Genomic DNA, 23,956 nt, shown 5'->3' with positions numbered 1-23,956 from the left:
GGGGCCTAGTTAAAAGAAAGAGTTAGAAATCCATGGAATGCCTCACAGATACAAGTTCTTTCATTCGAGGATATAATCTTCAGATAAGACCAGAAAGAAATCCAAATTTCTGGGATTAGAAGGCAAAGTGACTAATTGAAGGATCTACTAGAGTTGTTTGTACAGGGCTACATTTGAATGAAACATCTGAAGGCTATAAAATCTCTGACTAAGACATATATTGAAATGTCTCAACTTGTACGTTTGGAGTGATTATTATTCCATAAAGAAACGCCTGACAAAAGTTTAAATAGATTAGTAACAAACTATAAATGTAGCTATGAACGTCTGAGTTCTTTGAAAATCCCAGACTATCTAACGTGGTAAAAAGTGCTGACATTTCATGTTTCTCTTTGAAAGAAGAACCACAAAGCAATAAATAAATTCACTCATATATTTTTTCCTTCAAAAGCTACCCTTTACAATGGTCCTGTTTGTTGTGTGCTACAACAAGGGAGTCTAACAGAGGTCCCTCCCTTCCCCAAGTAACTTCTCATCGTGTGATCCCAGCACTGCACATTGGTCTGGCACACAGCTCCAGTCAAACCATCAGTAAGGGTGATGTGGGAGCACGCTGGTCATTGCTGGAGAGATCAGGATAAAAGGGGTCATCTGTCCCATATGTACCCAGGTTTCCCTGCACTTTTTCTCTCAGCCACCTTCTATGTGGTGGCTTATGTGGTGTTCCCTTTGTGTCTGCTGGGGGCACTGTGGTGGAAGATCGTTTGGGTGACCCCATCTCTGCTGCCATATCTTGGTGTTCTGGGAGGCATGTGGCAGCATGGGGTACATGGTGAGATGGTACATGGGGAAGGGCAGGAAAAGGCCAGCAATGACTGTTCCAGATCAGGGGGCTGTGGGAAGCTCCACTGTCATTACTGGGCAGAGACCTGTCTGCAGACTGAAGGGGGGTGACATAGTGAATTACAAGGAAGAGCTCCTGCTGCAGCAGAGGGGGAAGATGGGACGGGAAGTGCTCCAAGGAGCATTAAGAGATAGAGGAAAAACTGGGGGTGAACGTGATGCAGGGATGCAGGAACGTGGAGGCAATGGAGGGAAGGCATATGAGGAGGTGATTGGGATTGGTAAGACAGGTGCTGCAGATGACCCTGACAAGGCCCCAGGTGGGACTTTGCAAGGTGGCCCAAAGAGAAAAGGAAACTACTTAGGGTAATGTCTGTGGGGAAAAGAAGAAATGAAACCAAGGGCAGACACTGTGATGCAACACAGCTTTTATTGCAGTTGAAAGGGGGAAGGAGTGGGGAGCAGAGCAGGGCCCTGGCAAAGGGCTTCCTCTGTCTCCAGGCTGTGGGCACATCGAGAATGAACATCAGCTGTACGTCAGGAGCAGGCGTGCAGCATGGGGCTGCGTTGTCAGGGGACAGCAAGTCCTGAAATGAAGCTCAAGCAGGGCAGGAGGAAGGCAGAGCTGGGCTTCAAGCAGGCCAGAGACCTCCATGCTTTGGATCCCAGCAGTGCCAAAGGAAAGCTCCTCCACAGGGCATCATATGGGGATGTGCCAGGGTATCTTCTGGAGCTCTCCCATGTCTGTGGCTGTACCTAGTGTGTGGTTAGCAGGTCCCACAGCTGCCACTGAGGTACGAGCGGCCTCGGCGCCAGCCTCCATATCCGCAGCCTCCAAAGCCTCCATAGCCGCCAAAGCCTCCATAGCCACCAAGGCCTCCATAGCCACCAAGGCCTCCATAACCACCATGGCCTCCATAACTGCCTCCGTAGCCCCCAGCAATGGCAGGGACTCCAGCTGAGCCCACAGCACTGTGCTGTGGGAAGGAGCTGAGGATGGGTCCAGGGAAGGTGACCACCGTGGCTGGGGGCTGGATCACCACCGAGGAGCTCTGGCACTGACGCACACAGGGCTCGTTGGTGGTGTCAGCCACTGGGCATGGGGCGGCCACCCCACAGGAAGGGACGCACAGGCTGGAGCAGGACATCTTTCAGGCAGGCGCAGAGTCCTGGAAAATGCACCAGGGGTTAGGCAAGGGTGAGGGCAAGAACCTCTATCAAGGGAGGCAGGGAGAGACCTGCAAGAGGCTTCTAAGAGCTGCACTTACCGATTTGAACAGAAGAGTCAAGAGCAGGAATCTGGATAGAGGCTGTGAAGCCTTCACCTCTTTTATACATGTACCAGACTGCCTGGGGCATCGGTCAGGCGTGGGGGCAGGAACCCCTCAGTCTCATAAAACTCAGTGGAAATGCTTCATGACACAGAAAATGATGACAATTATATCCCTCTTCATTGGGGACATTGGTGTGCAAAAGTCCCCTGAGTGTACAAGGCTGATGGGAGGGAGAGACCTTGACACACCTTGACATGAAACACAAGGTGCTGCTGTAGCTGAATTAGAAGCCCCAATAAACCTTGCTCTGTCCTTAATCCCTCCCTTTGCCTCTGTAGGAGAGTCCTGAGCATCTTGCAGAAGTGCTTTGCAATGCTGGGCACAGCCATGACGCCTCTCATTACCTCTCTTTTACAGGCTGGTAAACAGAGGCATCAGGAGCTTGGGTAAATGGAGAAGCTTTTCAACACATTTGAGGTGACTTTGGCATCCATTCACATCTCCCAAATCATGAAGACGTTTGCATGTCGCGGTCTGTGGGTCCATAGACACATCTATGAATTGCCCAGCTCTTAAGAGTCTGTAGGACACTGGGATATTTAGGTCATGATTTCACTTGGTGGCCATGCAAAGAGTGGAGGAAATGTGTCCTTGCATGGCAGAACTGGAAACACAAAGGGGGTTGGAAGACATGTGGTGGGCAGGCAGTGGGATAGCACATGGGAGACGTCTGATGGGGAAGCACACACACATATATGGAGGAGCAGAAGTGCAGCACTGGAGCCAGGTCACTGTCTTTTGGTTCAGCCTCATGTCTGTGAGCATGGTCTTTTCCAAGGTTTGATATGGCCACATTGCCTGGAGTCACAGGCATGCTGGTCACTGCTGGTTCTGGGAGTGTGGCTGGATGGCTGCTGAGCTTGGCGTTGCTGGGCACAGGAATGTTCTGCAAGCTGCCAAAGATAGTTCCTGGCATGTGAAGTGGGGGATTAAGGACAGATGAGAGTTTATTGGAACAGGGAGTTAAATTACAGAAGCGCCGTGTCTTTGATGTTGCGATGTGTCATATTCAACCCTGCCATCATCTCTTTCTTCTCCTGAGCAAATTTACATGCCTGTTTCCACAGTTGGGGGGCATACAATTGTATCACATCACTATCTGTGTCATGAAGCTTGTCCACTGTACTACATGGTCATCTGGGATTTCTGTCACCACACTTTGGCTGATGCCCCAGGCAGTGTGCGACATGTATAAAAGAGCTGAGGGCTTCAGAGCTCTCTATCCAGATTCCTCCGCTTGACTTTCCTCATCAAAAAGGTAAGTTAAAATCCTATACCATTCTTTCCTTCCTCAGCTCTCTTTCCCAATGTCTCTTTTGATGTCTTTTCCACCACACTTTCATAGTGAAAAGTTAGGATGTGATGGTGCTTTTTAGAGACAGGGAAAGGATGAATATTTGAACTTGTAGGTATGATACTCTGTGTATACCAATGCAATCTAGTGTCTTGCAAGCTTGGCAATTTTCTCTATGCTTTGGCCATGGGATGTTTTCTTCTCTCCTATGGGCAAGTCAGGCCCTGGGAGCATGGAAGAAAGAAAGGGTTTTACAGCAGCATGTCAGCTGTGGCTCAGGTTTCTGCTCTGACTGCATGGGATGATCCAGGGAATGTCCTGGAGCAGAGGTTCCAAGCAGAAGAGAGTGAGGGGTGATTTGGTGTCAGGCCTTGTACTGCACAGTAACTCTGTCTTCTCCTGCAGCTTCACCTTCCAAAGAGAAGAATGTCCTGCTCCAGCCTGTGTGCCCCTTCCTGTGGGGTGGCCGCCCCATGCCCAGTGGCTGACACCACCAACGAGCCCTGCGTGCGCCAGTGCCAGAGTTCCACAGTGGTGATCCAGCCCCCAGCCACGGTGGTCACCTTCCCTGGACCCATCCTCAGCTCCTTCCCACAGCACAGTGCTGTGGGCTCAGCTGGAGTCCCTGCTGTTGCTGGGGGCTACGGTGGCAGTTATGGTGGCTATGGTGGGTTCGGAGGCTATGGTGGCTATGGAGGCCTTGGTGGCTATGGTGGCTACGGAGGCTTTGGAGGCTGTGGATATGGAGGCTGGGGCCGAGGCCTCCTGTCCTTTGGTTCCGGCTGTGGGAGCTGCTAAACCCCACCTGGGTCCGACCTCAGAAAATAGAGAGATCTGGAAAAGCCTCTGTCACATCCCAACATGGTGACGCTCAAAGGAAAAACATTCCTTTTGTCACTGCTGGGATCTAGAGGTTGGATGCCTCTTGCTTCTTGGAGCCAAGCTCTGCTTTCCTCCGGCTCTGCTTGAGCACCTCTGCAAGACTTGCTACCCTCTGATGACAGAGACCCACACTAGGTGTGTGCTCCTGCATCATGGTTGATGCCCTTTGGAGCTCTGCCAGCTGACAGCAGTGGTGGACTGACCTTTCTTCGGTCTCTGCTCTTGTCCCTACTTCTTAATCCCTGAAACCATAATAAAAGATGTGTTGCATTGCAGTGCTGACCTTTGGTTTTATCTGATCCTTCCTCCATACACAAAATCCTAAGTGGCAATATGGGTTTCTGTGAGTGTCCTAGACAGCTCCCCTCCACTTCCTTCACATGGAGACCTTTGAGGAGTGTCTGGCTTCCTCCTGCTTTCCCTGAGAAATCCCATGTTGCTGTGGGAGGGTTGCCCAGAGCAGGGACCATGGCCATGTTCATTTACCCCAGCTTATCCTTTTTTTCCCTTCCTGTCTTCTCCCCTCCTTAAGCTCCTGCACTGTGCAGCTCCAAAAGAGCTGTTGGCACCAGCAGTGAATTTTCTGCCCACTCTGCCCATTCCCATGGGCTGCCTGCACATCAGCCTCTCATAGGATTGGTATACCAACGGAGCCATCTCAAAGGTAAAGGTCGAGCTCAGAGTGACTTGTGAGAATGCAGGTCAGAAGAAGAGTGTAGTCAATTGCCAGATCCTCTCAAATGCCTTGTCTCCATTGCACCCACATTCCTGCAACCTGGCACCATGTTCACCTTCAGCGTTTCATCATCTTCTTATGCTCCTCGGAGCAATTTTGGCCCCATCTGCCCATTACTGCTGCTGCAGACACTTTTCCCAGCCATATCACCCACCTCATATTGAAGACCCAGAGGTTCCCAGGAACAACAGGGTGGTTTCCTAAAGCCAGAACTCCAAAAAGGACCTTGCTGGCCTTTTCCTGCCCTTCCTCACACAACACGTTAGACTGTAGACGCTGCTGCCAAATGGCTCCAAAAGTACTCAGGTATGGCAGCAGAGATGGGATCACCGAAACCCCCTTCCACCTCGGTGCCCTCAGCACACACACAGCGGACACCACGTGAGCCACCGCACAGAAGGTGTCTGAGACAAAGCGCAGGTAAACCAAGGCAGATATGGGACAGAGGACATGTCTTTACCTGGGCTCCCCAGCAATGACCAACGTGCTGCCAGTTTGGCCTTCCTGATGGCTTTGTCTAGAGCTGCCTGTGTACAAGACCAAAGTGCAGGGCTGGATCACACGATAGGAAGTTACCTGGGGCAGGGAGGGATCTCGGCAGTGTTGGCATTGCAACTTCCTTCTCATAAAGCTTTATGCTTCATGCAACGTGGATACTGGGAGACAACCTGCCTCAGAGATGACACTTGAGTAAACTTGAGTGTGCCTTCCTGAGTAGTACCCATACCTGACTAGGCATGGGGGCATGGCCAGAATGTGGCAGCAGCACTTTACTGCTGTGGGTTTTTTTTCCTCTCCATTTCTCTGGACTTTCCAGTGTGACCTAGACAAAGCCAACAATGGGAGGCAATTGCACAATACTCATTTTGCAGAGCCTTTGGAAAAGCTTTATGCCAGGCACCTAAGGTGCTTTCATATCTTCCAAGAGAGCTCTGGGAATGTGTCGTGTTTATTGCTGAAGGAAGACAAGAGGAAGCTCGTTGTACCATCTTCCACAGAACCCAGAAGGGACAGTCCTCATCATTCTCATCACCCTGAGCAAGTCACTCAAATGCTCCAAAACCATTACTGTGGATTATTTAAGAAGCCCAGAGGTTAAGGGCAAGAGAGAAAGAAGAAGTACGGATCAGGAAAACCAAATGGTCGACATTGCAATACAACACAGTTTTTATTGAAGTCTGAAGCAGGGAAAAAACTGGGAGAAGTGTAGTCCCCCAGCCAAGGCAATCACACCACTCCAGGCTGTGGCTGGAACTACAAGTAGCATCAGCCCTGCCACTGGAGCAGGCACCTGGTGGGGCTTTCTGATCTGAGAGTTCAATGCCTCTGGAAATGATGCTCAAGCAGAGGAGGAGGAAGGCAGAGTTGGGCTCCAACAGGCAAGAGGTGTCAAAGCTCTGAATGCCAGAAGTGCAGAAGAGTTGTTCTTCTTTTAGGCATCATCATGTTGGGATGTGCCAGGGGTTTTCCTGGAGCTCTCTGTCATCTGAGGTGATTCCCAGGTGGGGCTTACCAGCCGCCACACCAACCACCGAAGGACCTGAGACCTCGGCCCCAGCCTCCATATCCACAGCCCCCAAAGCCTCCGTAGCCACCAAAGCCTCCATAGCCTCCACAGCTACCATAGCCTCCATAGCCCCAGTAGCCACCAAGGCCTCTGTAGCCACCGTAGCCACCATAGCCTCCAAACCCACCATAGCCTCCATAACTGCCGCCGTATCCCCCAGCAACAGCAGGGACTCCCGCTGAGCCCACAGCACTGTGCTGTGGGAAGGAGCTGAGGATGGGTCCGGGGAAGGTGACCACAGAGGCCGGGGGCTGGATCACCACCGTGGAGCTCTGGCACTGACGCACACAGGGCTCGTTGACGGTGTCAGCCAGTGGGCATGGGGCGGCCACCCCACAGGAAGGGACGCACAGGCTGGAGCAGGACATCTTTCAGGCAGGCACAGAGTCCTGGAAAATGCACCACGCATTAGGCAAGGGTGAGGGCAAGAATCTCTATCAAGGGAGGCAGGGAGAGACCTGCAAGAGGCTTCTAAGAGCTGCACTTACCGATCTGAACAGAAGAGTCAAGAGCAGGAATCTGGATAGAGGCTGTGAAGTCTTCTGCACTTTTATATATGTCCCAGACTGCCTGGGGCATCAGCCATGGGGTGTGGGCACAATCTGCACACACGCATGGAAGCCAGTAGGTAAACTTCATGATACACATAATTAGGCAAGTAACTCTAGTCCCTTGTTACAGGGGTCAGTGGTACGTGATGGTGTCCTGGCGTGCATATGGGTGAAGGAATATGGCGTGACACATTCCATGATAGACAAGATGCTGTTGTAGCTGACGTTGCAGCACCAATAAACACAAGTCTGTCATTAGGCCCCCACTTTGCTTGCCCACTTCTGATGGAGCCTGTAGTATCCAGCATGCCTGTGCCTGTGGGGAGCGTGGCCACGTGCACCCTGGCTCCCTCTGGCTGCTCTCAAGACTCTCCTCATTAGCACTTACTGTTCAGTTGCGGGGATTGAGTCCTTGAAGACAGGGCTCGAGGAGGTCCGCACTCACAGACGCGTGGCCAAGGAAGCTGGGGGAGTCACGGTTCCCTTCTTGCCCTCCTGTGCCTCTGTGCATGTACCCTTCCCACCCATGACCCTGCTGCTGGATCTCATTGCTCAACTAGCACATAACTGTTGAGCTCCCAGCATATGAGTCTTCCCCCACAAATCAAATGCAGCTCCTACTCATGACATGTCTCTTGGTCTGTAAGGCACAGTAACACCTTGTAAAGCAAGGTCATAGGGACAGCTGAGGGCTAGAAATGTTCTGAACTGTTGCCCCAGAAGGGTAGTGGAATGTCTTGGCCCTTCAGAAGTCATTCCAAGCATGTGGAATGGCTTCTCTCTTTGCCCAAGCTCCCCGTGCCTCCGTTTACCACCTTGTAAAAGAGAGGTAATGACAGGTGTGATGGCTGTGCCCAGGATTGCAAAGCACTTCTGCAAGATACCCAAGACTCCAGCACATGAGCAAAGTGGGAGGATTAGGGACCGATCTGGGTTTATTGGTGCCATGAGGTCACCTTGTCTTTCATGTCATGGCGTGTCGTGATCTGCCCCTCCCATTCCCTGATTGCTCTCCAGGGCACGTTTGGTTGCTACTCTCCCCAAAGAGGATGCGTACTTTGTTTCATGAGGCTTCACTGCTTGATTTCCTCTTTAGCTTGGGCTTCTGTCGCTGACGCTGGCCACTGTCCCAGCCAGTGTGGGACATGTATAAAAGAGCTGAGGGCTTCACAGCTCCCTATCCAGCTTCTTCCTCTCGACTCTCCTGATCATTCAGGTAAGTCCTTCTTTGCTTCTTCAGCTGTGTATCTTTGTCAACATTTCTTTGCTGTTTTCTCCATCACCTTTCATAAGAATACATAGGAAGGGTTGGTGCTCTTTCAGAGACAGGAAAGGTTTGAACTTTAGTATTTAGGTCAGATCTATAAGTCTATCAAAGCACTCAAGTCCTTTGTGAGGTCATTGGTTTCTTATCTGGGTTTGATGTCAGCTCTCTTTTTCCGATGTTAGTCAGGGGCATTCAGGCTCATAGAGCATGGAGGAGTGCAAGCGGTTTGCAGCAGCATGTCAACTGTAGCTCAGGTTTCTGCTCTGTCTCTGACTGCCTGACATGATACAGGGAATGTCCCGGAGCAGGGACTGAAAGTGCAAGAGAGTGAGGAGGCATTCGGCATTAGGCCACATACTGCACAGTAACTCTGTCTTCTCCAGCAGCTTGACCTTCCAAAGAGAAGAATGTCCTGCTCCAGCCTGTGTGCCCCTTCCTGTGGGGTGGCCGCCCCATGCCCAGTGGCTGACACCACCAACGAGCCCTGTGTGCGTCAGTGCCAGGACTCCACGGTGGTGATCCAGCCCCCGGCCTCTGTGGTCACCTTCCCCGGACCCATCCTCAGCTCCTTCCCACAGCACAGCGTTGTGGGCTCAGCTGGAGTCCCTGCTGTTGCTGGGGGCTATGGCGGCAGTTATGGAGGCTATGGTGGATTTGGAGGCTATGGTGGCTACAGAGGCCTTGGTGGCTATGGAGGCCTGGGTGGCTATTGGGGCTATGGAGGCTATGGTAGCTGTGGAGGCTACGGAGGCTTTGGTGGCTACGGAAGCTTTGGGGGCTGTGGATATGGAGGCTGGGGCCGAGGTCTCAGGTCCTTCGGTGGTTGGTGTGGCGGCTGGTAAGCCCCACCTGGCACCAGCCTCAGACAACAAAGAGCTCCAGGAAAGCCCATGGCATGTTCCAACTTGACGATACCCTATAGAAGAACCTCCTTTCAGCAATGCTGGGACCCAGAGCTTGGACACCTCTTCCTTCTTGGAGCCCAGCTCTGCCTTCCTCCTGCTCTGCTTGAACATTCCTTCAAGACTCGTTGCCGCCTGATGACAGAGACCCGCACTAGGTTCCTGCTCCTGCACCATGGTTGATGCCCTTTTTGGCTCTGCCCACTGCCAGCACTGGTGGGCTGACCATGCACAGGGCTCTGCTCTCGTCCCACCTCCTTTCCCCTTAAACTGCAATAAAAGTTGTGTTGCATCACAGTGTTGACCTTTGGTTTCCTTTGATTCTTCCTCCACACACAATATGCCATGTGGCATTGCGATTTCCCATGAGGGTCCTACACAGTTCCCACACGTGGGTTTCTCACGCGTTTCTTTGAGTGGTGTCTGGCTTCCTCCTGCTTTCCCTGAGAAATCCCATGTTGCTGTGGGAGGGTTGCCCAGAGCAGGGACCATGGCCATGTTCATTTACCCCAGCTTATCCTTTTTTTCCCTTCCTGTCTTCTCCCCTCCTTAAGCTCCTGCACTGTGCAGCTCCAAAAGAGCTGTTGGCACCAGCAGTGAATTTTCTGCCCACTCTGCCCATTCCCATGGGCTGCCTGCAGCTCCAGCTCTCATGGGACTGGCATGACAGTGAAGCCATCTCAAAGGTAAAGGTCCAGCTCAGAGTGACTTGTGAGAATGCAGGTCAGAAGAAGAGTGTCAACAATTGATGCCTTTCCTCCATTGCCTCCACATTCCTGCAACCTGCACCATGTTCACCTACATGTTTCTTTATCATCTAATGCTCCTCGGAGCATCTTAGGCCACATCTGCCCCTCACCACTGCTCCAGATTCTCTTCCTGTCCATTTCCTGTGTCAACCAGTCAGTCTGCAGTCCCAGCTCTAACCAAGAACAACAGGACTTCTTCCTACACCCAGTACTATGAAACAGATTTGCTGGCTTTTTCCTGCCGTTCCTCATACACCAGCTCACAGCATAGTCCGAGCTGCCAAATGGCTGTAGAAGCACTCAGGTATGGCAGCAGAGATGGGATCACCGAAACCCCCTTCCACCTCGGTGCCCTCAGCACACACACAGCGGACACCACGTGAGCCACCACACAGAAGGTGTCTGAGACAAAGGGCAGGTAAACCAAGGCAGATATGGGACAGAGGACATGTCTTTACCTGGGCTCCCCAGCAATGACCAATGTGCTGCCAGTTTGGCCTTGCTGATGGCTTTGTCTAGAGCTGCCTGTGTACAGGACCAAAGTGCAGGGCTGGATCACACGATAGGAAGTTACCTGGGGAAGGGAGGGATCTCGGCAGTGTTGGCATTGCAACTTCCTTCTCATAAAGCTTTATGCTTCATGCAACGGGGATACTGGGAGACAACCTGCCTCAGAGATGACACTTGAGTAAACTTGAGTGTGCCTTCCTGAGTAGTACCCATACCTGACTAGGCATGGGGGCATGGCCAGAATGTGGCAGCAGCACTTTACTGCTGTGGGTTTTTTTTCCTCTCCATTTCTCTGGACTTTCCAGTGTGACCTAGACAAAGCCAACAATGGGAGGCAATTGCACAATACTCATTTTGCAGAGCCTTTGGAAAAGCTTTATGCCAGGCACCTAAGGTGCTTTCATATCTTCCAAGAGAGCTCTGGGAATGTATCGTATTTATTGCTGAAGGAAGACAAGAGGAAACTTGTTGTACCGTCTTCCACAGAACACAGAAGGGACAGTCCTCATCATTCGCATCACCCTGAGCCAGTCACTCAAATGCTCCAAAACCATTACTGTGGATTATTTAAGAAGCCCAGAGGTTAAGGGCAAGAAAGAAAGAAGAAGTACGGATCAGGAAAACCAAATGGTCGACATTGCAATACAACACAGTTTTTATTGAAGTCTGAAGCAGGGAAAAAACTGGGAGAAGTGTAGTCCCCCAGCCAAGGCAATCACACCACTCCAGGCTGTGGCCGGAACTACAAAGAGCATCAGCCCTGCCACTGGAGCAGGCACCTGGTGGGGGTTTCTGATCTGAGAGGCCAATGCCTCTGGAAATGATGCTCAAGCAGAGGAGGAGGAAGGCAGAGTTGGGCTCCAACAGGCAAGAGGTGTCAAAGCTCTGAATGCCAGAAGTGCAGAAGAGTTGTTCTTCTTTTAGGCATCATCATGTTGGGATGTGCCAGGGGTTTTCCTGGAGCTCTTTGTTGTCTGAGGCTGGTGCCAGGTGGGGCTTACCAGCCGCCACACCAACCACCAAAGGACCTGAGACCTCGGCCCCAGCCTCCATATCCACAGCCCCCAAAGCTTCCGTAGCCTCCAAAGCCTCCATAGCCTCCACAGCTACCATAGCCTCCATAGCCCCAGTAGCCACCAAGTCCTCTGTAGCCACCGTAGCCACCATAGCCTCCAAACCCACCATAGCCTCCATAACTGCCGCCGTATCCCCCAGCAACAGCAGGGACTCCAGCTGAGCCCACAGCACTGTGCTGTGGGAAGGAGCTGAGGATGGGTCCGGGGAAGGTGACCACTGAGGCCGGGGGCTGGATCACCACCGTGGAGTCCTGGCACTGACGCACACAGGGCTCGTTGGTGGTGTCAGCCAGTGGGCATGGGGCAGCCACCCCACAAGAAGGGATGCACAGGCTGGAGCAGGACATCTTTCAGGCAGGCGCAGAGTCCTGGAAAATGCACCAGGCATTAGGCAAGGGTGAGGGCAAGAACCTCTATCAAGGGAGGCAGGGAGAGACCTGCAAGAGGCTTTCAAGAGCTGCACTTACCGTCTTGAACAGAAGAGTCAAGAGCAGGAATCTGGATAGAGGCTGTGAAGTCTTCTGCACTTTTATATATGTCCCAGACTGCCTGGGGCATCAGACACGGGGTGTGGGCACAATCTGCAAACACTCATAGAAGCCAGTAGGTAAACTTCATGATACACATAATTAGGCAAGTAACTCTAGTCCCTCGTCACAGGGGTCAGTGGTACGTGATGGTGCCCTGGGGTGCATATGGGTGAAGGAATATGGCGTGACACATTCCATGATAGACAAGATGCTGTTGTAGCTGACGTTGCAGCACCAATAAACACAAGTCTGTCATTAGGCCCCCACTTTGCTTGCCCACTTCTGATGGAGCCTGTAGTATCCAGCATGCCTGTGACCTTGGGGAGCGTGGCCACGTGCACCCTGGCTCCCTCTGGCTGCTCTCAAGACTCTCCTCATTAGCACTTACTGTTCAGTTGCGGGGATTGAGTCCTTGAAGACAGGGCTCGAGGAGGTCCGCACTCACAGACGCGTGGCCAAGGAAGCTGGGGGAGTCACGGTTCCCTTCTTGCCCTCCTGTGCCTCTGTGCATGTACCCTTCCCACCCATGACCCTGCTGCTGGATCTCATTGCTCAACTAGCACATAACTGTTGAGCTCCCAGCATATGAGTCTCCCCCCACAAATCAAATGCAGCTCCTACTCATGACATGTCTCTTGGTCTGTAAGGCACAGTAACACCTTGAAAAGCAAGGTCATAGAGACGGCCGAGGGTTAGAAATGTTCTGAACTGTTGCCCCAGAAGGGTAGTGGAATGTCTTGGCCCTTCAGAAGTCATTCCAAGCATGTGGAATGGCTTCTCTCTTTGCCCAAGCTCCTCGTGTCTCCGTTTACCACCTTGTAAAAGAGAGGTAATGACAGGTGTGATGGCTGTGCCCAGGATTGCAAAGCACTTCTGCAAGATACCCAAGACTCCAGCACATGAGCAAAGTGGGAGGGTTAGGGACCGATCTGGGTTTATTGGTGCCATGAGGTCACCTTGTCTTTCATGTCATGGCGTGTCGTGATCTGCCCCTCCCATTCCCTGATTGCTCTCCAGGGCACGTTTGGTTGCTACTCTCCCCAAAGAGGATGCGTACTTTGTTTCATGAGGCTTCACTGCTTGATTTCCTCTTTAGCTTGGGCTTCTGTCGCTGACGCTGGCCACTGCCCCAGCCAGTGTGGGACATGTATAAAAGAGCCGAGGGCTTCACAGCTCCCTATCCAACTTCTTCCTCTCGACTCTCCTGATCATTCAGGTAAGTCCTTCTTTGCTTCTTCAGCTGTGTATCTTTGTCAACATTTCTTTGCTGTTTTCTCCATCACCTTTCATAAGAATACATAGGAAGGGTTGGTGCTCTTTCAGAGACAGGAAAGGTTTGAACTTTAGTATTTAGGTCAGATCTATAAGTCTATCAAAGCACTCAAGTCCTTTGTGAGGTCATTGGTTTCTTATCTGGGTTTGATGTCAGCTCTCTTTTTCCGATGTTAGTCAGGGGCATTCAGGCTCATAGAGCATGGAGGAGTGCAAGCGGTTTACAGCAGCATGTCAGCTGTAGCTCAGGTTTCTGCTCTGTCTCTGACTGCCTGACATGATACCGGGAATGTCCCAGAGCAGGGACTGAAAGTGCAAGAGAGTGAGGAGGCATTCGGCATTAGGCCACATACTGCACGGTAACTCTGTCTTCTCCTGCAGCTTGACCTTCCAAAGAGAAGAATGTCCTGCTCCAGCCTGTGCGTCCCTTCCTGTGGGGTGGCCGCCCCATGCCCAGTGGCTGACACCACCAACGAGCCCTGTGTGCGTCAGTGCCAGGACTCCACGGTGGTGATCCAGCCCCCGGCTTCTGTGGTCACCTTCCCCGGACCCATCCTCAGCTCCTTCCCACAGCACAGCGTTGTGGGCTCAGCTGGAGTCCCTGCTGTTGCTGGGGGCTATGGCGGCAGTTATGGAGGCTATGGTGGGTTTGGAGGCTACGGTGGCTACAGAGGCCTTGGTGGCTATGGAGGCCTGGGTGGCTATTGGGGCTATGGAGGCTATGGTAGCTGTGGAGGCTACGGAGGCTTTGGTGGCTACGGAAGCTTTGGGGGCTGTGGATATGGAGGCTGGGGCCGAGGTCTCAGGTCCTTCGGTGGTTGGTGTGGCGGCTGGTAAGCCCCACCTGGCACCAGCCTCAGACAACAAAGAGCTCCAGGAAAGCCCATGGCACATTCCAACTTGACGATACCCTATAGAAGAACCTCCTTTCAGCAATGCTGGAACCCAGAGCTTGGACACCTCTTGCTTCTTGGAGCCCAGCTCTGCCTTCCTCCTGCTCTGCTTGAACATTCCTTCAAGACTCGTTGCCGCCTGATGACAGAGACCCGCACTAGGTTCCTGCTCCTGCACCATGGTTGATGCCCTTTTTGGCTCTGCCCACTGCCAGCACTGGTGGGCTGACCATGCGCAGGGCTCTGCTCTCGTCCCACCTCCTTTCCCCTTAAACTGCAATAAAAGTTGTGTTGCATCACAGTGTTGACCTTTGGTTTCCTTTGATTCTTCCTCCACACACAATATGCCATGTGGCATTGCGATTTCCCATGAGGGTCCTACACAGTTCCCACACGTGGGTTTCTCACGCGTTTCTTTGAGTGGTGTCTGGCTTCCTCCTGCTTTCCCTGAGAAATCCCATGTTGCTGTGGGAGGGTTGCCCAGAGCAGGGACCATGGCCATGTTCATTTACCCTTTTTTTCCCTTCCTGTCTTCTCCCCTCCTTAAGCTCCTGCACTGCGCAGCTCCAAAAGAGCTGTTGGCACCAGCAGTGAATTTTCTGCCCACTCTGCCCATTCCCATGGGCTGCCTGCAGCTCCAGCTCTCATGGGACTGGCATGACAGTGAAGCCATCTCAAAGGTAAAGGTCCAGCTCAGAGTGACTTGTGAGAATGCAGGTCAGAAGAAGAGTGTCAACAATTGATGCCTTTCCTCCGTTGGCTCCACATTCCTGCAACCTGCACCATGTTCACCTACATGTTTCTTTATCATCTAATGCTCCTCGGAGCTGGATCACACGATAGGAAGTTACCTGGGGAAGGGAGGGATCTCGGCAGTGTTGGCATTGCAACTTCCTTCTCATAAAGCTTTATGCTTCATGCAACGTGGATACTGGGAGACAACCTGCCTCAGAGAGGACACTTGAGTAAACTTGAGTGTGCCTTCCTGAGTAGTACCCATACCTGACTAGGCATGGGGGCATGGCCAGAATGTGGCAGCAGCGCTTTACTGCCGTGGGTTTTTTTTCCTCTCCATTTCTCTGGACTTTCCAGTGTGACCTAGACAAAGCCAACAATGGGAGGCAATTGCACAATACTCATTTTGCAGAGCCTTTGGAAAAGCTTTATGCCAGGCACCTAAGGTGCTTTCACATCTTCCAAGAGAGCTCTGGGAATGTATCGTGTTTATTGCTGAAGGAAGACAAGAGGAAGCTCGTTGTACCATCTTCCACAGAACCCAGAAGGGACAGTCCTCATCATTCTCATCACCCTGAGCAAGTCACTCAAATGCTCCAAAACCATTACTGTGGATTATTTAAGAAGCCCAGAGGTTAAGGGCAAGAGAGAAAGAAGAAGTACGGATCAGGAAAACCAAATGGTCGACATTGCAATACAACACAGTTTTTATTGAAGTCTGAAGCAGGGAAAAAACTGGGAGAAGTGTAGTCCCCCAGCCAAGGCAATCACACCACTCCAGGCAGTGGCCGGAACTACAAAGAGCATCAGCCCTGCCACTGGAGCAGGCACCTGGTGGGGCTTTCTGATCTGAGAGGTCAATGCCTCTGGAAATGATGCTCAAGCAGAGGAGGAGGAAGGCAGAGTTGGGCTCCAACAGGCAAGAGGTGTCAAAGCTCTGAATGCCAGAAGTGCAGAAGAGTTGTTCTTCTTTTAGGCATCATCATGTTGGGATGTGCCAGGGGTTTTCCTGGAGCTCTCTGTCATCTGAGGTGGTTTACAGGTGGGGCTTACCAGCCGCCACACCAACCACCGAAGGACCTGAGACCTCGGCCCCAGCCTCCATATCCACAGCCCCCAAAGCCTCCATAGCCACCAAAGCCTCCGTAGCCTCCACAGCTACCATAGCCTCCGTAGCCCCAGTAGCCACCAAGGCCTCTGTAGCCACCAAGGCCTCTGTAGCCACCGTAGCCACCGTAGCCTCCAAACCCACCATAGCCTCCATAACTGCCGCCGTAGCCCCCAGCAACAGCAGGGACTCCAGCTGAGCCCACAGCACTGTGCTGTGGGAAGGAGCTGAGGATGGGTCCAGGGAAGGTGACCACTGAGGCCGGGGGCTGGATCACCACCGTGGAGTCCTGGCACTGACGCACACAGGGCTCGTTGGTGGTGTCAGCCAGTGGGCATGGGGCGGCCACCCCACAAGAAGGGACGCACAGGCTGGAGCAGGACATCTTTCAGGCAGGCACAGAGTCCTGGAAAATGCACCAGGAATTAGGCAAGGGTGAGGGCAAGAACCTCTATCAAGGGAGGTAGGGAGATACCTGCAAGAGGCTTCTAAGAGCTGCACTTACCGACTTGAACAGAGGAATCAAGAGCAGGAATCTGGATAGAGGCTGTGAAGTCTTCTGCACTTTTATATATGTCCCAGACTGCCTGGGGCATCAGCCATGGGGTGTGAGCAGAATCAGCAAGGACTCATGGAAGCCAAAGGACAATCCTCATGACATGTATAATTAGACAAGTAACTCTAGTCCCTCTTTATAGGGTTCTGTGGTACACGAAGATGCTCTGGAGTGCATATGGGTGAAGGAATTTGGCACAACACATTCTGTGATAGACAAGATGCTGTTGTAGCTGACGCTGCAGCATCAATAAACACAGATGTTTCATTAATCCCCAAGTCTGCCTACATGAAAGAGACCGAGGCATCTCCTAGAAGATTACTGTCATGTATCTTGTCCACAGGTAATCAAGAAGAGAATCACGCAAACTTCATGACACAAGTATTAATGTGAAACAATTATATGCTGTTTAATTATGGAAAAATTTGTGTTAAAGAGCTGATAGGAAGCATAAACTGTGACACATCATGCCATGGACTATGGCTCTATTATTAGTCGTGGAATGGCAGCTGTAAATCCGCATCTCTCCCTAATCCTCCCACTTTGCTCATGTGCTGGATTCTTGGGCAACTTGCAAAAGTGCTCTGCAATCCTGGGCACAGACATCATGTCTGTCATTACCTCTCTTTTACAAGGTGGTAAACAGAGGCAGTGGGTGGTTGGGCAAACAGAGAAGCCATTCCATATGCTTTGAATGGGTCCCAAAGGACCACCATTTTCCAATGCACTTCTAGGGAAACAGGTCAGGAGCATGCTTAAGCCTTGGCCATCTCCATGTCCTTGATAGTCAGGGTATGGTTGAAGATAGTGACAGAAATGGACAGAAATGCAAAGAGTAGGAGCTGCATTTGCTGTCTGGGTCAAGACCAACATGCTTTGAGCTCAGCACTGACATGCTTGGGGAGTAGGGAGATCCAGCAGCACGGTGGTGTGTGAAAGGGAGAAGTGCATGAATGGCAGAAGAGCAGGATGTGAAAAAGGACTACCCCAGCTTCCTTGGCCATATGTCTGTGAGGGTTGTCCTTCTCCACGCCTCTCTGGAGGGGCTTGATTCCTCAGCTGGACATTGAGGGCTGTGACAGAGGCTGATGAGCACCCACAGAGAGCCAGGGTGCATGTGATCATGCTCCCTGCAAGCACGGGCACGCTGGGCAGTGCTGGCTCACTCAGTAGCAGAGATGCAGCTGAGGGCAGCGTGGTTGGGCACAGCAATCTTCTGAGAGATGCCTGTGACTCTTCCATGTAGGCAAAGTGGTGGAATAATGACAGACCTGTGTTTACTGATGCTGCTATGTCAGCTACAGCAGCACCTTGTATATCGTGAGCTATGCCGTGTCATATCCCATCACCTATATGCACTCCAAGGATACCACTGATCCCAATAAAGAGGGACTAGAGTTACTTATCTATGTGTCATGAAGTTTATCCACTGGCTTCCATGAGTCTTTGTGGATTCTGCCCCCACCCCCTGGCTGATGCCCTGGGATGTCTGGTACATGTATAAAAGAGGTGAAGGCTTCGCAACCTTTATTCAGATTCCTGTTCTCGAATCTCCTCATCAAACAGGTAAGTGCAACTCTTGGGAGCCTCTTGCAGATGTCTCTCTGCCTCCCTTGATAGAGATTCTTGCCCTCACCTTTGCCTAATGCCTGGTGCATTTTCCAGGACTCTGTGCCTGCCTGAAAGATGTCCTGCTCCAGCCTGTGTGTCCCTTCTTGTGGGGTGGCCACCCCATGCCCAGTGGCTGACACCGTCAACGAGCCCTGTGTGCGTCAGTGCCAGGACTCCACGGTGGTGATCCAGCCCCCAGCCTCAGTGGTCACCTTCCCTGGACCCATCCTCAGCTCCTTCCCACAGCACAGTGCTGTGGGCTCAGCTGGAGTCCCTGCTGTTGCTGGGGGCTACGGCGGCAGTTATGGAGGCTATGGTGGATTTGGAGGCTATGGTGGCTACGGAGGTCATGGTGGCTATTGGGGCTATGGAGGCTATGGCGGCTGTGGCTATGGACACCTTGGAGGCTATGGAGGCTTTGGCAGCTATGGAGGCTTTGGGGGCTGTGGTTATGGAGGCTGGGGCAGAGGCCTCCTTTCCTTCGGTGCCAGCTGTGGGATCTGCTAAGCCCTACCCAGGGCCAGCCTTAGACAACAGAAAGCTCTAGGAAAGCCCCTGGCACATCCAAACATGGTGATTCCAGAAGGAAGAACATCTCTTCTGCACTTCTGCGATCCAGAGCTTGGACACCTCATTCCTGCTTCTGGACCAACACTTCATTTCTTCTGCCCTGCTTGAGCATCCCTTCCATATTTGCTGATAACAGAGACCCAGTCTTGGTGCCTTCTCCTGTGATAGGGCTGATGTTCTTTGTAGCTCTGCCCACAGCCATGAGATTTTGGCTGGCCTTGGTCTGGGCTCTGCTCTTGTCCAAACTTCTTCCCCACCTCAAACTGCAATAAAGCTGTGTTGCACTGCAATGTGACCCTTGTTTTTTCCTGATCCTTTTTTCTTTCCTACTTGCCCTTAATCTCCAGTCATTAGTCCCCACTGCTCAAAGCTCCCACAGTAGTCCCCTGGTAGCACTACTTTTAGGACTGTTGTTCAGTGAGTTCCACTATGTTGTTCAGTGAGTTCACAACGTGCTGAGCTTCCTTAGATGTCCTTACAGCAATAAACACAATGTATTCTCAAAGGCCACTTGGAAGATGTGAAAATGCTTTATGGGTCCTTCGGAAATTTTTCCAAATCTTCAGCAAACCAGCATGTTGCCTTTACCTCTTTTTGTTGGCTTGGTATTGGTAACACTGGGAGGTCCACGGAAGGGCAGAGACAATGAGTGCATGTATCATCCATGTCCCTATACCCAGAGAGAACGTGTGTGATAGACACTGCCAAATGCTCCCAGGTTACCTCTCAGAGCCATGATTTGTCCCCAGGTAACCAACTCACATGAAGCACAAAGCTCTTTTAGCAAGATATTGCACTGCTGATCCTCTGAAGGTCCCTTCCTTCTCCAAGTGTCTTCTTATTGTTGTATCTAGGCACTGCACAGTGGTATTGCACTGTTCCAGATAAAGCCATCAGGAAGGGGAATGTGGCAGCATGTTTGTCACTGCTGGGTATACAGGAAAAGAGGGGTCATCCATCCTCTTATCTAACCAAGTTCCCTGAACTTTCTCTCAGTCATCAGCTCTGTGCTGGCTCACATGGTATCCCATGTGTACCTACTGAGTGTACTATGGTAGAAGAGGGCTTCGGTAATCCTGTAGTGGTTGGATGTTTTGGGAGTTGTGTGGCAGTGTGGGATACACTGTGGGCTTGCATATGAGAAAGGGCAAGAAAAGGTCCAGCAAAGTCTGTTCCAGGGCATGGGGCTGTGGGAAGTTCTGCTGTCATTCCAGGGCAGAGCCCTGTTTGCAGGCTGAAGGTGGGTGACACTGGGAATGGACGAGAAAAGCTTATGCTTCCCCAGTGAGGGTAGGCAATGGCAGGGACTCCTGCTGAGCCCACAGCACTGTGCTGAGGGAAGGAGCTGAGGATGGGTCCAGGGAAGGTGACCACTGTGGCTGGAGGCTGGATTACCACTGAGGAGCTCTGGCACTGACGCACACAGGGCTCATTGGTGGTGTCAGCCAGAGGGCATGGGGCGACCACCCCACAGGAAGAAGTACACAGGCCTTAGAAGAACATTCTTCTCTTCAGGAGGTCAAGCTGGAGGACAGGCAGAGTTACAGTACAGTAAAAGGTGTTACTCCAAATCCCTTATGACTCTCATGCACTATGAACCTCTTCTCCAGAACATTGCCTGGATTATCACAGGCAGTCAGAGCTAAGTCCCATTCCATAGTGGACCTACTGCTGTAAACCTTTTGCTCTCTCACATGCTCCCTGAGCCTGACGGTCCCATAGGAAAGAAGAAATTCCCCCTCATCAAATGAATATGGGAAAGAGATGAGAACAAAAGGAGATGATGGGACGTCGATGAGATCCAAAGGAACCAGAGTGCATCGGTGTTCACTAATCTTAAAACAAGATCTTCATGCAAATTTAAGTTCCCAGTATTTCCTGGTTAAGAAAGAGCACCATTACATCCTAAATATTCATATATAAGGGGAGTGAAAAAGACAGCAAAAGAGACATTGAAGAAGACAGAGCTGAGAAAAGAAAAAGGAACATAAGTCTTGGACTTACCACAGTGATCAGGACAGTTGAGTGGAAGAAGCTGGAGAGGGCACTGTGAAGCCCTCAGCTCTTTTATACTTGTCCTATACTGCCTGGGGCAGTGGCAATGGTCAGGGACAGAAGCCCTAGCTAATGATGAAATCAAGCAGTGAAGCCCCATGAAACAAAGGGAATCCATAGTCATTAGGGAGAGCAGCAAACAAACATGCCCTGGAGAGAAAACAGGGAATGGGAGGGGCAGATCATGGGTCGCCATGACATGAAAGGCAATGTTGTAGCTGACCTCACAAAACCAATAAACCCTGATCGATCCCTAATCCTCCCACTTTGCTCATGTGCTGGAGCCTTGGGCACCTTGCAGGAGTGCTTTGCCATCCTGGGCACAGCCATGACGCCTGCATTACCTCTCTTTTACAAGGTGATCAATAGAGGCATTGGAAGGTTAGGCAAACAGAGAATGCATTCCTTACGTTTGGAATGAGTCCCAAAGGACCACTATCTCTCAATGCTCTTTTGGGAAAGCAGATCAGGAATATATCTTAGACATCTCTATGACCTTGCTTATCAGGGAGTGATTGAAGCTCACCGACTGACAGACATACAAAGAGTAAGAGCTGCATTTGCTCTCTGGGGCAAGACCCACATGCTGGGAGCTCAACACTGACGTGTTTGGGGAGCAGTGAGGTACGGAGGCAGAGTCATGTGTGAGAGGGAGATGTGCACGGATGACCATGAAGGCAGGAAGGGAAGCAGAACACCCCGTCTTCCTTGGTCACGTGTCTGTGAGCATGGTCCTCCTCGAGCCCTCCCTGCAGGGACTCAATTCCTCACCTCGACATTGAGGGCTGCTACAGGAGAGGCTGGTGAGAAACCACAGAGAGCCAGGGTGCACGTAGCCACTCTCCCACAGCAAAGACAAGTAGGGCACTGCTAGCTCACTCAGCAGTAGGGCTTCTGCTGTGGGTGGCATGGCTGGGCACAGCAATCTTCTGAGAAATACCTGTGACTCTTCTATGCAGGCAAAACTGGGGGGATGTTAATGACAGATGTGTGTTTATTGGAGCTGCAAATTCAGCTTCAGCAGCACCTTGTCTATCATGAGCTGTGACATGCTATATCCCATCACCCATATGCACTCCAGGGCACCTTAGCATACCACTGACCGCAACAAAGAGGGCCAAGAGTTACATGTCTAATTCTGTGTGTCATGAAGTTTATTCACTGGCTTCCATGAGTATTTGCGGATTCTGCCCGCACCCCATGCCCAATGCCCTAGGCGGACTGGGAAATGTATAAAAGAGCTGAAAGCCTCATAGCCTCTATTCAGATTCCTGCTCCTGACTCTCCTGATCAAACGCGTAAGTGCAGCTCTTAGAAGCCTCTTGCAGATCTCTCCCTGCCTCCCTTGATAGAGTTTCTTGCTCTCACCCTTGCTTAATTCCTGGTCCATTTTCCAGGACTCTGTGCCTGCCTGAAAGATGTCCTGCTCCAGCCTGTGTGCCCCTTCCTGTGGGGTGGCCGCCCCATGCCCGCTGGCTGACACCACCAACGAGCCCTGTGTGCGTCAGTGCCAGAGCTCCTCGGTGGTGATCCAGCCCCCAGCCACGGTGGTCACCTTCCCTGGACCCATCCTCAGCTCCTTCCCTCAGCACAGTGCTGTGGGCTCAGCGGGAGTCCCTGCCATTCCTGGGGGATCCGGCGGCAGTTATGGAGGCCATGGTGGCTACGGAGGCCTTGGTGGCTACGGAGGCCTTGGTGGCTATGGTGGCTTCGGTGGATGTGGAGGTTATGGCGGCTGGGGCCAAGGCCTCGTGTCCTTTGGTGCCAGCTGTGGGAGCTGCTAAGACCCACCTGGTGACAGCAGCACATGACAGAGAGCTCCAGGAAAGCCACTGCCACAACCCAGCATGATGATGCCCACTGGAAGAACATCCCTTCAGTAATACAGGAATCCATAGCTTGGATGCCTCATGCCTGTTTTTTTTCCCAGCTCTTTCTTCCTCCTGCCCTCCTTGAGTATCCCTTCAAGACAAATTGCCCCCTGATGACAGAAACCTGCACTTGGTGCCTGCCCCTGCAGCATGGTTAGTGCTCAGTGTTGGTCTATCCACTGCCTGGAGCCATGGGCTGCCATTGGTTGGGGCCCTGCTCTTGTCCCAACTCCTTATTCCCCTTAAACTGCAATAAAAGCTGTGCTGTATCGCAATGTTGACCTGTGTTTTTTCCTGATCCTTTCTCCTTCTTTCTACATGTCCTAAACCTCTAGACATGTTGTCCTGCTCGGTTTGAATCTCCCATGTTGTGCCTTTGGAGAAAATCAGGCTGAGTTTGCTCAGTGTGTTCTGACTGATGATGACCATGACAAGATGGGTCTTGTAGAGCATTCCCCAGTGTGCTCTCTCCCATGTCTCTCCAGCAATAAACACAACAATCTCAATGCCCTTGTTGGAATAAGGGAACATCATGGATCTGGTGGCAGTTATTCCTAATCCTCTGTAAAACCTGCATACTGCCATTGCCTCCTTTTGTTGGCTTGGTGTTGGTCAGATCTAGAGGTGCAAGGAAATGGAGAGAAAATCTGTGCATGTACAGTTCTCTTGCCACATGCTGGGCATGTCCTCATGGGCAGATAGAGGTGGGGACAAGAAGGAAGGGAAGTGATAGACACAGCCAATTCCTCCCAAGTGTTTCTCCAAGCCATGATTTGTTCCTGCTTTGCCAAGTCATAGGAAATCATAGCCCAGAAAGCCAACCGTATCCTGACCTGCATCAAAAGGAGCATGACCAGCAGGTTGAAGGAATTGATCCTGCCCCTCTACTCTGCTCTCGTGAGACCTCACTTGGAGTATTGTGTGCAGTTCTGGTGTAGCGTGAGGCATCAATGCCCATGACAGGGGGATTGGAACTATTTAATCTTAAGGTCCTTTTAAACTGTAACTATTCTATAAATCTATGATACTAAATACAGAGCTCTT

At 51.6% G+C, this 23,956-nt stretch overlaps 9 protein-coding genes across 9 annotated transcripts; 5 read left to right on the top strand and 4 right to left on the bottom strand.

Moving 5' to 3' along the window:
• Positions 1 to 1,610: 1,610 nt before the first annotated feature.
• Positions 1,611 to 16,778, bottom strand: LOC101872934 (claw keratin-like). The gene is made up of 2 exons (XM_034073446.1): positions 16,755 to 16,778; positions 1,611 to 2,012 (listed from the first exon to the last, which is right to left on the bottom strand). Exon 2 carries the CDS (start codon positions 1,989 to 1,991, stop codon positions 1,611 to 1,613), a length of 381 nt encoding a protein of 126 aa, XP_033929337.1. The 5' UTR covers positions 1,992 to 2,012; positions 16,755 to 16,778.
• Positions 3,898 to 4,269, top strand: LOC101872762 (claw keratin-like). The gene has a single exon (XM_005140895.2). The coding sequence runs from the start codon at positions 3,898 to 3,900 to the stop codon at positions 4,267 to 4,269; it is 372 nt and encodes a 123-aa protein (XP_005140952.2).
• Positions 6,235 to 16,838, bottom strand: LOC117438058 (claw keratin-like). Its single transcript, XM_034073445.1, has 2 exons — positions 16,755 to 16,838; positions 6,235 to 7,045 (listed from the first exon to the last, which is right to left on the bottom strand). Exon 2 carries the CDS (start codon positions 7,022 to 7,024, stop codon positions 6,599 to 6,601), a length of 426 nt encoding a protein of 141 aa, XP_033929336.1. The 5' UTR covers positions 7,025 to 7,045; positions 16,755 to 16,838; the 3' UTR covers positions 6,235 to 6,598.
• Positions 8,283 to 9,584, top strand: LOC101877533 (claw keratin-like). Its single transcript, XM_034073443.1, has 2 exons — positions 8,283 to 8,423; positions 8,861 to 9,584. The coding sequence occupies exon 2, from the start codon at positions 8,882 to 8,884 to the stop codon at positions 9,314 to 9,316; it is 435 nt and encodes a 144-aa protein (XP_033929334.1). The 5' UTR covers positions 8,283 to 8,423; positions 8,861 to 8,881; the 3' UTR covers positions 9,317 to 9,584.
• Positions 11,269 to 16,781, bottom strand: LOC101877701 (claw keratin-like). Its single transcript, XM_034073444.1, has 2 exons — positions 16,755 to 16,781; positions 11,269 to 12,079 (listed from the first exon to the last, which is right to left on the bottom strand). Exon 2 carries the CDS (start codon positions 12,056 to 12,058, stop codon positions 11,633 to 11,635), a length of 426 nt encoding a protein of 141 aa, XP_033929335.1. The 5' UTR covers positions 12,059 to 12,079; positions 16,755 to 16,781; the 3' UTR covers positions 11,269 to 11,632.
• Positions 13,386 to 14,707, top strand: LOC101872271 (claw keratin-like). Its single transcript, XM_034073442.1, has 2 exons — positions 13,386 to 13,457; positions 13,895 to 14,707. The coding sequence occupies exon 2, from the start codon at positions 13,916 to 13,918 to the stop codon at positions 14,348 to 14,350; it is 435 nt and encodes a 144-aa protein (XP_033929333.1). The 5' UTR covers positions 13,386 to 13,457; positions 13,895 to 13,915; the 3' UTR covers positions 14,351 to 14,707.
• Positions 15,827 to 16,892, bottom strand: LOC101879046 (claw keratin-like). The gene is made up of 2 exons (XM_005141015.3): positions 16,755 to 16,892; positions 15,827 to 16,655 (listed from the first exon to the last, which is right to left on the bottom strand). The coding sequence occupies exon 2, from the start codon at positions 16,632 to 16,634 to the stop codon at positions 16,191 to 16,193; it is 444 nt and encodes a 147-aa protein (XP_005141072.2). The 5' UTR covers positions 16,635 to 16,655; positions 16,755 to 16,892; the 3' UTR covers positions 15,827 to 16,190.
• Positions 16,893 to 18,321: 1,429 nt separating this feature from the next.
• LOC101879217 (claw keratin-like) lies at positions 18,322 to 19,339 on the top strand. The gene is made up of 2 exons (XM_005141016.2): positions 18,322 to 18,371; positions 18,471 to 19,339. Exon 2 carries the CDS (start codon positions 18,492 to 18,494, stop codon positions 18,921 to 18,923), a length of 432 nt encoding a protein of 143 aa, XP_005141073.1. The 5' UTR covers positions 18,322 to 18,371; positions 18,471 to 18,491; the 3' UTR covers positions 18,924 to 19,339.
• LOC101879390 (claw keratin-like) lies at positions 18,357 to 22,825 on the top strand. Its single transcript, XM_005141017.2, has 2 exons — positions 18,357 to 18,371; positions 22,439 to 22,825. Exon 2 carries the CDS (start codon positions 22,460 to 22,462, stop codon positions 22,823 to 22,825), a length of 366 nt encoding a protein of 121 aa, XP_005141074.1. The 5' UTR covers positions 18,357 to 18,371; positions 22,439 to 22,459.
• Positions 22,826 to 23,956: the final 1,131 nt, after the last annotated feature.

This window comes from Melopsittacus undulatus (assembly GCF_012275295.1).
Source record: "Melopsittacus undulatus isolate bMelUnd1 chromosome 20 unlocalized genomic scaffold, bMelUnd1.mat.Z SUPER_20_unloc_1, whole genome shotgun sequence".
In the NCBI taxonomy this organism is placed as follows: domain Eukaryota; kingdom Metazoa; phylum Chordata; class Aves; order Psittaciformes; family Psittaculidae; genus Melopsittacus; species Melopsittacus undulatus.
Note: the sequence above shows the minus strand (reverse complement) of the source record. Positions and strands in the feature narration are given on the sequence as shown.